The sequence below is a fragment of the Ixodes scapularis genome, unplaced genomic scaffold (genome assembly GCF_016920785.2).
Source record: "Ixodes scapularis isolate PalLabHiFi unplaced genomic scaffold, ASM1692078v2 PGA_scaffold1__304_contigs__length_218370807, whole genome shotgun sequence".
Taxonomy (NCBI): domain Eukaryota; kingdom Metazoa; phylum Arthropoda; class Arachnida; order Ixodida; family Ixodidae; genus Ixodes; species Ixodes scapularis.
In genome coordinates this window covers 104012878-104025344 of record NW_024609846.1, presented here as the reverse complement: position 1 = coordinate 104025344, position 12467 = coordinate 104012878, and the positions used below count along the sequence as shown (strand labels likewise).

At 41.9% G+C, this 12467-nt stretch overlaps 1 protein-coding gene across 1 annotated transcript in view; it reads left to right on the top strand.

Moving 5' to 3' along the window:
* Window positions 1-12467, top strand: part of LOC8036197 (probable ATP-dependent RNA helicase DHX37) — a 72749-nt gene that overhangs the window by 6414 nt on the left and 53868 nt on the right. Inside the window, exons 3-9 of the mRNA XM_029991951.4 lie at window positions 1086-1186; window positions 1925-2342; window positions 3319-3467; window positions 4714-4903; window positions 6434-6547; window positions 7448-7549; window positions 10220-10300. Coding sequence (XP_029847811.2) covers window positions 1086-1186; window positions 1925-2342; window positions 3319-3467; window positions 4714-4903; window positions 6434-6547; window positions 7448-7549; window positions 10220-10300 — 1155 coding nt within the window. The remainder of the gene's footprint in view (window positions 1-1085; window positions 1187-1924; window positions 2343-3318; window positions 3468-4713; window positions 4904-6433; window positions 6548-7447; window positions 7550-10219; window positions 10301-12467) is intronic.

Genomic DNA, 12467 nt, shown 5'->3' with positions numbered 1-12467 from the left:
CGAAAGAGCAACAAACTTTCACTTCACTCTGGTTCCGACGCCATCAAAGAGCTGTGTCACTTTTAAGGCACAAGTGTAGGTTTTCATCACATTTCTTAGCGATCTTTTTTTTTTTTTTTTTTTTTTCAGTTTATAATATTTGAGTCTTTAGTTTGGAAGGTTCATGAAACATGGGGGAAGCTTTTTTATTGATAGACATGTTAGCAGATATACTGCTTTTTTCTGGCATTTTACAGAAATTATATTTATGGACTAAATAAACTACCGGATCTAAAAATGGCACTTTATCCCAATTGAACTGTTGTGGTTGATTAGATTTTCAACTATCTTTTAGTGTTTGCTGTAAATAGAACCTACTCTGACCAGAGCCTTACTTCTAAAAAGAAGGATCTGTGTTTATTTTTGCACCCTATTTATTTTGATCACAAATTATAGTAAATAATATGCTCCAGTATGAAAAAGGAACCCTCAATCATTATCAAAAATGAACTCATTTAGCGATGTAATAAATTTTGGTTGTCAAGTGATATGCTAACAGATGTTGGCATCTGCTCCAAGCCAATAGTTTGCCTGCTACAGTACCTGCTACTAAAGGTCAAATGCCGCTTCCATCACTGCTATGGTGTCCTAGCTGCTTGCTGGGGTGATAGGAGGTACAAACATTAATGCTAAGAGAACTGTGTAGTTAACTACGGCCATGCTTGCAGTTCACACTGTTCAGTGACGGTAGAACAGGGGGGAATTGCCCATCCCCTTTTTAACAATTTGGGGAAAGAAAAGCAATCGCATTAATATAATGCTTAGGGATCGGTTTTCCCAATTGCAATGTTTTGTTTTCAGAGAACAATACAGGAAGCAGTGTTTCAGCCAATTCATAAAATATTAAGCCCCTAAACATATGGATGATTATACATTTCTTTTATATACAAACTTTTATCCTTAATTCATTGCGATGTTCCAGGAGTAGCCAGCATACTAAGTATGCTTGATCACAAAATGATTGTAGACCCTTTTGGACACAAGGCCTGGGTCCACAACAAAACAGAGGTTACTATTTTTAATTATTTCTTGTTTCTGTATTTTAGAGGACCCATTTGCTAGAAGAGTTGGAGAAATCACAAGCTAGCAAAAAAGAGCTATCTATGTTGATTTCAACATCTACCATGCAGACAAAGGGCCTGAAACGGTAAGGGGACATCTGTCGTCTCAAGTTTCTTCATCTGATCATTTTACTCTGCTTGTTCAGCTCTAAGAGATTACTCATTGACACAAAATGTACAATATGGAAATAAGATCTGTAGAAAAATTCTTAAACAATTGCATCTAACACAGGAAAAAATCAGATCTAGGTTATGAATTATCTGTGATAATTTTACTTGATTCACTGGATTGAATGACAAGTAGGAAAGTAAGTTATTTAAATAGGAAGTGGGAAGCATAAGGTGGAAGTGGTTGTGGGGCAGACACATTCTCTTTTAAAACACTCTGTTCAGTTACCTTACTAAATGTTAAGAAATAGGGAGCAATCCTTAAATTTTTATGCAGTAGTGTCCCATGACCATAGTACTAAGGCAGCAACAAATTTTAGCTGTTGCACATTACTTTATTTCTCCTTGTCTCAGGGTTTAGATTAAGATGATAAGTTTCTGTGTGCTATTCGGACAGTGAGTGGACTAAGGAAAGTATGACCTGCAGCTAATGCGAATTTCGAAGATAAGTTACAAACATCCATAGACGCTGTGTACACCGATTCCCTTCCCCTATTGTAAAGATAAGTCGCCACGTCACATTGTAGTTAGTACTGATGCTAACACAATAAAGGCAGTAATAGTAGAGACGCCGCCAAGGGTAAAGACAGTTCAAAGCTTCGCAATAGAGTTGTTTCACTGCAGCATCTAACTTAGCGTCACCTGTCTCTGCACAGTCTTGGAGAGCTCACCTCAGCGGAAGCACAGCCCACAGAGAAACTTGGGGCTCAAATCAACAGCATCAAGGGTAGCAGACCCACTGCCCCCAAGAGACCTCGCCTCCGGGGGTCCGACATTCTGGATCTAGATCCAGAATCCTCGGAAGATAGCTCCGGCGACGACGACAGCAGCGAAGACGAGGAGCGGTTGAAACAGTTGGGTGCAGATCGAGAGGCCACAGGTTCTGGCGAAGAGAAATCTGGGGAAGACGACTCGACGGAGGGTGCCAAAAACGCTGTCGCGAACTCTGGACAGGAGGAAGCTGTGGCCACAAACGAACTCGCCCAGAAAAGATCGGAGCCGAGTGCGACACAACCAAAACCTCCACCCAGGCCAGCGGTTTTTGTGCCAGTGCATAGGACTGAGGAAATTCAGGTCGGTGGGGACATGCTCCATTAATGCTGATGTTCTTAGTAAGTTTATCTTCAGAATATGGTGTTGCGAGGGTAAATATATGAGTTAATTTATTTAGCCCTGGCCAGAGTAAATTTATGAATTTACTCTTACCAGAAGCTATTTATTGTTCTTGGATAAAATAAAGAGGAAGAGTGAGGACATTGGGTTTGGGAAAGTGGCAGTGTCAATTGAAATTCAGAGGCTTTGTCTCTTGCCTCCCCTGTTATACCAGGACCCTTTCTTAGAAAACTGACATTTTGTGCGGCAATTTCTTTTTTTGTTTATTTAGACTGGGGATATTTATGCAAAAACTCCTATCCATCTTAATTAGATGGATTAAACTTTGGTCATGTGCAATGGGTTTAATTCATACATTGAAATTGAGTACTTGACTATTTAGCCTGTATCTGTTGAAATATGCGTTCACAATACTGCAGAGGCGTGCTATCAGTTCATTAGAAGGCATCATGTGTGAAGTGCTATGAAAGCATGTTTAGCTTTTCTTTGACATTTCTACTCCCCCTTTTTATTTTTTCACTGTATCTGTTATATATAAAAAAGCACACTAGTGAATTCCAAAGATAATCACTTTGGCAAGATATCATCTGATTGGACTACAGCCTGGCCAGTGTTGCATGAGATACATAAATTTGCCGTGCAACGACCATTAAAACGAATTTCGAAAATTATGTGCACGTTTCTTGAATAATGGGGGATACTATTTTGGATACTTTTAAATAGCTTCCAGAGTTTGTTGAAGGATAAGGATACATGCATATTACAAATATTACAAATGTCTCATCTCAAATTTCAACAGTTGCAGTGAGTGTGTGCACATACCCCAAAATTTATTGTGTCCTGTTCTAAATTTCTAGGAACTATGAGACGAGTTTTATTAATATCTCTGTTTCGAGATGCATAAGAGAAACATCCTACGAGTTCTCTTTTCTTGCAGAACGCGAGGCACCAGCTGCCGATCTTGGCCGAAGAACAGTCCATCATGGAAGCCATAAATGAGAATGACATTGTGGTGATCTGTGGTCAGACTGGTTCTGGAAAAACAACCCAGGTCCCACAGTTCCTTTATGAAGCTGGATATGCTAGGTAAGCTGATCTCCTTAATAAATGTAATCACAAAAAAGTTTTAAAAAATGCTAAATTTAAAATATAAATTAGAAGTTTCTTCTGATGTGTGATAATCTTGATGTTTACAACTTTCATCACATATATAAAGAGTAAAATAAAGACAGTATTTTGTAGCAAGGTTAGTCAAATAGATTTGAAGCCCTTGCAGCAGCTCGTGAAGTCGAAAACCTTGGGGAATTTTTTAGGTTTCCCTCTGTGTGATTGTTTGCCCCCTTACTGGCTCTTGGGCAAAGTGCGAGGCTGTAGATCCCTAGTTGGTGGGTTTGGACATCTGCCGAGCTGATCTACAATTTGACGGAAGCTCAATGCTGAGAAGACTTCTTATCTTTCGGTTTTATGTTATACGATTCCTTGGTGTTCTATACTAGTCCTCAGTCCTTCAATTAGGCATACCAAAGTCTCTTGATTGGTTTGGCACACAAACCTCCTAAATTTATTTATTATTCATTTCTTCCGTGGAACTGTGGCAGAGCCTACCATCACATGTATTTAAGGAATTATGCCTTGTCAAGCTTTCTCCAAAGCTCTCTCGAAGCTTTTTTTTTTTTTCTGAAACAAATAATAATGGGACTGGTTAAAGTGGATGCAATGTAATTACAAATATTTGAAATTTGAAGTATATAAGTAATAATAGCAAATACTTTTTCTCAAACACAGGGTATGTAATGTAACTGTCACTTAGCTGTTGTTTGTAACACCCTCCTGTAACGAAAAAGACGTCATGCACAAAGATGTTTGTGCCGTCAAAAGAAGAGTATGCATACCAAGTTCTTGTGCACATCGTCACTGCAAACCAACACATAATACGTTCTGCGTTATCACTGCATTTGCCACGATAATGTGGGAAAAGGACACATTTTTTTTCTAGAGACCTTTAGCCCCACCTGGGTGCTCTTTCAGCCAAACAGTTGTTTAGGGCTGTGTACAGTCTCCAGCGTATGAGATACCCACTTGACGAGGCAGTTTCATGCGGCCATGCTGGATTCACTTTGGTGAGGCCCACATTTCTTGGGGTGAGGAATTAAATTAATGTTTTTTTCTATTTTTCTAAAACCATAGTGCCTCTGGCCACAGTGTGCTTAGCACCGCCGCCGCGTAAACTGCCTCATCGAATGTGTCCTTCATATTAGCGAAGACTGTATGCAGGTTTCCAAGGAATCTGTGCCGGTTCCACTAACTGTGTTGTGTTCCCTTGGGAACGCAGCCAGAAGGGCATCATCGGCATCACGGAGCCCAGGAGGGTGGCGGCCGTGTCCATGTCGAAGCGAGTGGGCCAGGAGATGAGCCTGCCCTGCAGCGTGGTCTCGTACCAGATCCGCTTTGAGGGAAACACCACCGAGGACACCAAGGTCAAGTTCATGACGGACGGCGTGCTCCTCAAGGAGATACAGAATGTACGTCTCTTACGTCCTTGACCCTTGAAACAGTTTTCTGTGGAGGTCCGAGAATAGTAAGATTTCAGCTTGAACCAAATGCGTATCGAGTAGCATTGAATATTTGCCAAAGAGTCGAACGTCGAATGAAATATGAAATACCAAATTTTTTTTTGTAACGCACAGAAACAACAAAAACCACTTAGACTAAACAATATACGCCTATCTGCATATTCTACCATGGGCAAGCCGAACGAAGAGCGACTGGCACAAATAAAAAGGGCATTAATGATCACTCGCCAATGACAAATTTGAGACGCAGCTGAAAAGCTGAAAACTGTGTCAACCCATTCACTCGTGGATACACGGAGTTGGCAGAGTACTGGATGGATAGACAGGTGCGGCCGAACCGTTTGAATCGGAGCAATGTCTTGCGTTACCTACGATCACTGACAAGGTGAGAGGAACAGGGCTCTTTCTGCCAGTTTCCCATCTTCGACAACTCTCTCGTGTCTCGTGCACTTCGAGCAAGCACTTTTGCAGCCTAGGCACTGCGGTAGACGTGGAGCGCATGCTACAAGCCAAACATACAAAAGACACACACTTTTGTTCTCATTCTGTCGGTGACTACGGCCACAACGCCCCTTTTGGCGCCGCGGGAAGTCACGGGTTAGTTGGTGAGCCAATGAGGCGGGTTCTTAAGATTCTCAAAACAAAAGCTTACAGAAATCCAAACTCACTGTAATATCCTGAGATATAGCCCACCTGAAATTGAAAGCAAATCGGGTAAAAGCAAGGAGTAGGCTAACTTCCAGTATGCAATAAAAAAATAAAAGTTGAAAAAAATCTAGTTTTAGGTTTTGTGATCTACGGAACTTGCGATTGCAGGGAGAAACAACGAACCAGAGACTACTGTCCTTCCCAGTCAGTGACGTTCGCCTATCTCCCGTCGTGGTTAAGTAGTAACACCACTTCTGCCGAGGTTAACATTGACCAGGGTCCTGCGGTTACTAGAAGTAAACTATCTTTTGGTGTTTTTGAAAAAATAGCAAGTGGTGCCACATATATAGGGGGCAGGTTTTCTTTCAGGTGTGGAGCATCTTTCAGGATATCACGCTAAACGTTTTTGCGGGCTGCGGCGTTCAGAATGATTGTGTACACTTATTGGCACCATGAATGTTAGAACAGTGGGACCTCAATCTGTCCGGCGCATAAGCATGATACAGAACATGCAATTGAGTTTGTTTGCTACTTGTGGTGGCATTATGGCTGAAAGCACAAAACCACAATTATGGTCTTCAATGTTCCTTGCATTGACACTGCAAGTTGTTTATTTAACTGGATTACTAAATTTGCATGCTTCTTGTTTTGTTACACTACTCCTTTGCTGTTGACTTGGCATGTGGGTCACTATGATTGTATGACATTACAAAAGCTTAGTAGTTGCCAAAGAGAACAATGGAGGTATAGCGCATGAGCTGCCACAAGTGCCATACACAACATTGTCCCGCGACGGGGGTTTTGATACAGGCGTCTTCTTGATTTTGCTAGAACTTCCTTCTCACCAAGTACTCTGTCGTCATCATCGACGAAGCACACGAGAGAAGCATCTACTCCGACATTCTCATTGGACTCCTCTCGAGGATTGTGCCACTGCGAAGGAAGGCAAGACAACTTCACTTTTAGTTGTATTTCTCTTAAGCATTTATCTTTCTATTCCCAGGCTGCCACTACCAATGCGTTCCGCGGCTGGTTATTTTTTCCTTTCCGCCTGATTTTAATTATTTTCCCTATCTTCTGGGACGGCTTGTTCACGATTTCGCTCCCCAAGCGCTCACCGCGGTGGCGCCGAGTTTCGGGCGACTTCCGCGGCGCTCCAGCTTTCTGCGAGGACGGATGTACAGTTTTCGGAATTCCGTTCGTGACTTGTTTCAGGTATTTAGTATATTATCCAGCATGGTATGCCAAGGTTGTCTACTCAGTTGTGAAACTCCTCTCTGGATGAGGGCCCTTTTGTGTGTTGCCTTTTAAAGTGTATCATTGGGCAGATTATCATCATAAATGAATGCTTTCCTTGCTGAGTTTGTCGATGACCTACAAATCTAGAAATATTTTAGGGCGTTGTTTGGGTCGATCTCTGCTTTTCTATTGATAAAGTTTCTGCTGTGTTGGTGTAGTCGCTGAAACACTTTTCAAATGCTCACCTTGCTTACTCTAGTTTGAAATACAGTGTTCCTGTGCATGCATATTTATACAATAAATTCACCAAGTCATTCCTGGGTGCCAACAAACAATCCGGGTGTGTTTTACCCTTCTTTTAAAGCAAAGAGCTGCTAATAAATGGCATATTTCGATAAGGCCCTGCCTGTAGATGAAATATCTTGAGTCCCTGCGGTACCACTACTGCGAAAAATCGGTCACAGTTTCGAATGCTTTCTGTTGTATAGCACTCTCAACTGAGTTGAATGAGTAAAGTTGTGGAACACATAATTTCTGCTTTGCACCTTCAGCATTGATTTCTGTAATTTTCCATTTGAATGACTTGGCTTTCTTTATGTTTTCCAGAGAGGCAACCCTTTAAAGTTAATAATCATGTCTGCGACTTTGAGAGTCGAAGACTTTACACAGAATAGTCATCTCTTCAAGGTTCCACCTCCTGTTCTCAAGGCAAGGCAATTTCTTTCTATGTTTTGGTTTAGCGGACATATTGAAAAAAGATAGTAAGTCAGGTAAACATAAAACACTCTAAAAACATTTCTACATACCTATATTAGCATATACCGCCTGAGTCAAAGGGGTCGATGACTGTTTGTAGGGACCGCATAAATTGGTTTCTTAACATATCACGCTAGCATTTACTACAGAGGTGCCCGAAGGTGGTGGAAGCTGTCGCTAAAATTGTGGTAAGATTGGCTCACCTGAGTAAAGTAAATCACAAAAAATCAAAAACGATGTTTTTCCTATATTTTGTGCATACACTTAAAAATTATTTAGTGTCACTGTGACGCTTATCTGGGCCAAACAAAGTCAAGAGGCAGGTAAGCCAATTGTTTTTTTCTTTCCATTTCACCAATTTTTCAGTCATAATAAACACCAGAATAGCCCAGAACGATTTTCTGATGATTTTGAGAAAAAAGGCGTAGCAATACTTCTTCCATTAACAAAACCTGTTTTTTTTTTTTTTTTTTGGAGGTTTCATGTATTTATTCCCTCAATTAATGAATGCGCCACCTTCGAGCACCTCTGTAGTAAATCCCAGTGCGATAATTTGAGAAAATGATTTATGCAGTCCCTTCAAACCTCCATGGATCCCTTTGACTCACCCGGTATTTTTCTGCACCATGGTGCTTTGTTGTTGGAGATCGCTCACATACAGTAATGTATCTACTTGGCATATTCTGCTTACTGAGGCTTCCATTCATTCTTGAGTTTTTATTTTAACATGCATGGTGTTTAAACTTAATCCAAAAGGATTTCTTTTTAAAAAAGGTCAATAGTTAGGCAGGTGCCCTCCTCGCCATGTATTTATCAGGCTCGACGTATATTAAATGGGGGGTTAATCGTCATGGTAAATTGGCTAACGAAAAAATAGTAATTACCTTTTAATTCTTGGTTTTAGGGGTTATGTTGCGATTGCAGTATTGATCCCGGTTATTATTAGAGGCCAGACCAATTAAAAGGATTTACGAAAATGTAATCTTTTTTTAGATATTGATCAAAATTCACATTCTGTTGCCCACTTTAAATATTGCACGAAAAATTAGTGCAGCAAGCCCTGCCCACAATGACGCTGGGAAGAGTGACGTAGTTGTCTCAGTCGCATTGTCACTTGTGCTGTCAGATTAGCCGCCAAGGACGCGTTGCCAAGACTGTGATGACATAAATGAAACGACTACGTCTCTCTTCTAACCATCATTGTGGCCAAGGCTTGTGGCTTTTGCATTAAAGGGCAGCTCCACTGAATTTCTAAAATTTTGGGATAATGAGTGATTTCACAATAAAAAGCACTAATGAAAAACACTACGTCACTTGGTTCGTGAAAAATTTGATGTATATTGTTAGATCTTACTTTAAACATGAGCAGAAATCGAAGCCGAAACTTTTGCTCCGGCTGGCAACATTGGTCTCGGGCCGCCCAAAAACATGGCTATCACGTGGTACGAGATGTCATATGATCCTCTGTACAACGACGGGCAGGATTGAGCTGAGGCGGGCCGGCAGGCCACCATGGTCACCGTTGGGAGGCCGGAGGGCAGGCGCAAGTGTCGTCTGCACCGCACTCTTCACCATGTTCCAGTGTCTACAGATTCGACGACGTCTGCACAACTGCGGCATCAGTCTGCGCACGTAGTGTGAAGGAAACTCCGAGAGACAATAATCACAAACGGTGAAATGACGACGGCGGTTGTGACGTGGGAGATGGCGGTAACGGCTGGACGGCCTGTCCATTCCCATGAAGCGCGCTGCTCAAGCGCGTTATGCCAATCACGTGGACACCGCCGAGCGCCGAGAGGAAACAATGCTGACGTCACCCGTTACGCTTGCTGGGAGAAGTAAAAACAAACAAAAAGGGGCAATGGTGGTGACGTTTATCTCAATGTTGACTACACCAACACCGTAGCCTTGACTGCACTGTTGATTGCGCCTAATTCGCCCCTCTAGAGTCGGTTGATTTTTGGCAACTTGGCACGTTTCAAAGTTTGCCGTGCTCATTTAAGAAACACTTAGACAGTACTAGGTCGTAATATTTGGCATGTGGTCTTCCTATGTGATACTGAGCAGGACTGCATTGTTTTGTCATAAAAAATGAAGCGGAGTTGCCTTTTAAATTGGGCTAGAAAGCGTGAAACGTGATTAATTAATATCTAAAAAACTATTACATTTTTGCTAGTGATTTTTGATTGGTCTGGCCAATAGTAGCATTTCATGTTGAATACTGAAGGCATAGGCTGGAGGCGATACTCAAACAGGCTTATACTGGCTTGCACTTGACATTCATCTGACCCGAGCACCTGATTCACTAGCGCTCGGTGCACCAGCCCCGGCAGTGGCCACGAGCTGATGACGCCGATCAGTCACTCAGTACACGACGATTGCCGTCAATACTGCAATTGCAACATGACCCCTAAAAACAATAATTAAAAAGTTAGTGAACAAACTCTAGTTAATTATCCAAATTAGTATGACGATTATTCCCTCATCTAGTGTCTGTCGAGCCTGATAGATACATGGTGAACACGGTGCTCGTCTAGTTCCCACCCTCCCTTTTGTTAAAAAGATCTGTTTGAATTAAAATAAATCAAACGCCTCGTGTAGTAAACATATTTGTCTCAATAGGTGGACTCTAGGCAACATCCGGTCACCATTCACTTTAACAAGAGGACGCCTGATGACTATCTACAGGAAGCCTACAGAAAGGTTTCTGCAGTTTTGCTTTCCCAATTATAATCTGTTTTTGTGCATTTGTAATTACTGACCTTGCCATGTGATTTAAAGGAACCTTGAAGACGATTTTGTATAGAAAAGGATGTTTTTTTTTTTTATTCTTGGGGCCTGGCAATATGCCCAATCTCTTTATTCAGTTTTATGAAGCTTATTATTTTATATACAAAATAAATCAAGAAAACCGAAACTGACGATTGGCTTTCCCGCCATACAACCTCAACGGCGGTGATTTCTACAGTGAACTGTCGGTTTGGTAGAATTTAGTGGTCATGAGCATAGATGCACGGTGAGCTCTAACGGCGCTTTGGGGTTTGAGTGCGTTGTACCTCGTTGTAACTGCGAGTAACCAGGACATTCGTGCTTCGTGTGCCGCTTGCCAAGCTACTCCTTGAATTGGCTGCCTCGCTTCACACGAAGTACAGATGACCTGGTGTCTCGCAGCCATTTATTGATGCAATGCAGTCAAACTCATTCTAACACAACTGTGTGCAGAGACCTTATTTTTTGTCGACATTGTTTATTGCCGATTGCATTGCGAGTGGCGCTATTTCATTGTGAAGAACAATAATTGTTGTGTATTTCTGTCGTGTACCATGTGAAACAGAACACAGTGACAGGCTTAACACGAACACCATTAGCTTTACTAACCCAAGACATGACACAACTATGGTCCTGCTCGACGATACTCGGCATTAAAGCGACGTAGTCTTAGGCTCGCGCAAAGGCGTAAAGGTCTCCTTGGATGAAAGGCTGGGTGGATGTGCTGGAAAGTTTGGGGTGTGCTAGACGAAGTCTAACAGAAGCTTTTTGACGAGGATCCGGAGGAGCACCGGAAACTGCAACGCGTCAGCCTGGAACTGCTTCTGTAGCTCCCTTCACACGTGGAACCAAGAATTGTGCGACAAAAGACAATGATGTGTCGATTTCTTTCTCTCGTAAGAAAAAAAAATCTTATATTGTCGCACTAAACACTTTTGAAGTCATTCCTTGCTTAATATTCATGAGCGAAAAGCACTAGACTATTGAATCCACACGTTAGCCGACTAAAATAGTATTTTATTTCTATTGCAGTAATCCTTTCTGACAAAAATATAAGGTTTTCGTTGTTACTATAAAAAAAAAGTTTTAGCAATTTACGATTAAAAACAAAGACGAGCAGACTTCATTCCCTTTAACCAATTGCCTAACAAGCCTACACTGATGTCACAGTCCTCGTGACTCATAAGGTTGATTTTTGTCGCAATCTAGGGCGCCGCTGTCATTGGTCCCAGTGTAATGTTTCCTGCGTCTGTTAAATTCATTTATGCAACGCGCAAGCATAACTTTGGGCTAAAACTTGGTGAACTTTACCTGGAATACACGGGACCTCTATTTCAACTGTTAAGCTGGACTTCCAAATCACCTCCATTGTCTCTTTAAAGGGTAACTGCAAAGAAAAATAATTGTATTTTTAAACAGCCTAATTGGGACAAGCATGTCACAAAACAAATTTTCTGCCAAAAATGAAATTTGTTACAGCAATATTTATTGCACGAGACTCATTCTAGTTTGCGGCTATTTCGTCCGTTTTAAATTGCGTGCCACAAAGTTGGTATTATACGTCGCAGAGTGGCTGCTATACGTCATGGAGCGACGTATTGGCGACGTGCGTGATCGAAAGCGTCGTTGTGGTTGGCCTTTCACAATTGGCTGAATGCTGACTATGACGTTAGCAAAGGATTTCTTATTGACGTAAATAAGAGGAATGTATGAACTTGAATTTTGACGGTTCTGGCAGTGTTGCTTTGAGAGCACAATGGTTTCAAGCTTCCACCATGGTAATTACAAACACCATCAAACTTGTTGTTCGCAGGGTAATGGCATCATGAGAGGGAACTGTTATGTCCGGCATAACATGGAAAAAGAAGAAGACGCGCCTCGTCTTCTTCTGCGACATCAGACAGTGTACGTGCCTGCGCATGCAGGGACATTCGGTCACGCCGCCATCACGATCGCAGAGTAAAGCTACTCATGCTTTCCGTAAGCGACTCCTGATTACTCAGCACGTAACATTGGCGACGAAGGCGGACCAGAACCGCAAAAGGGAAGACTTGCATCGTTTGAACGATGTCAGCGCTGCAAGGCAAGGTCGAAGAGTTTG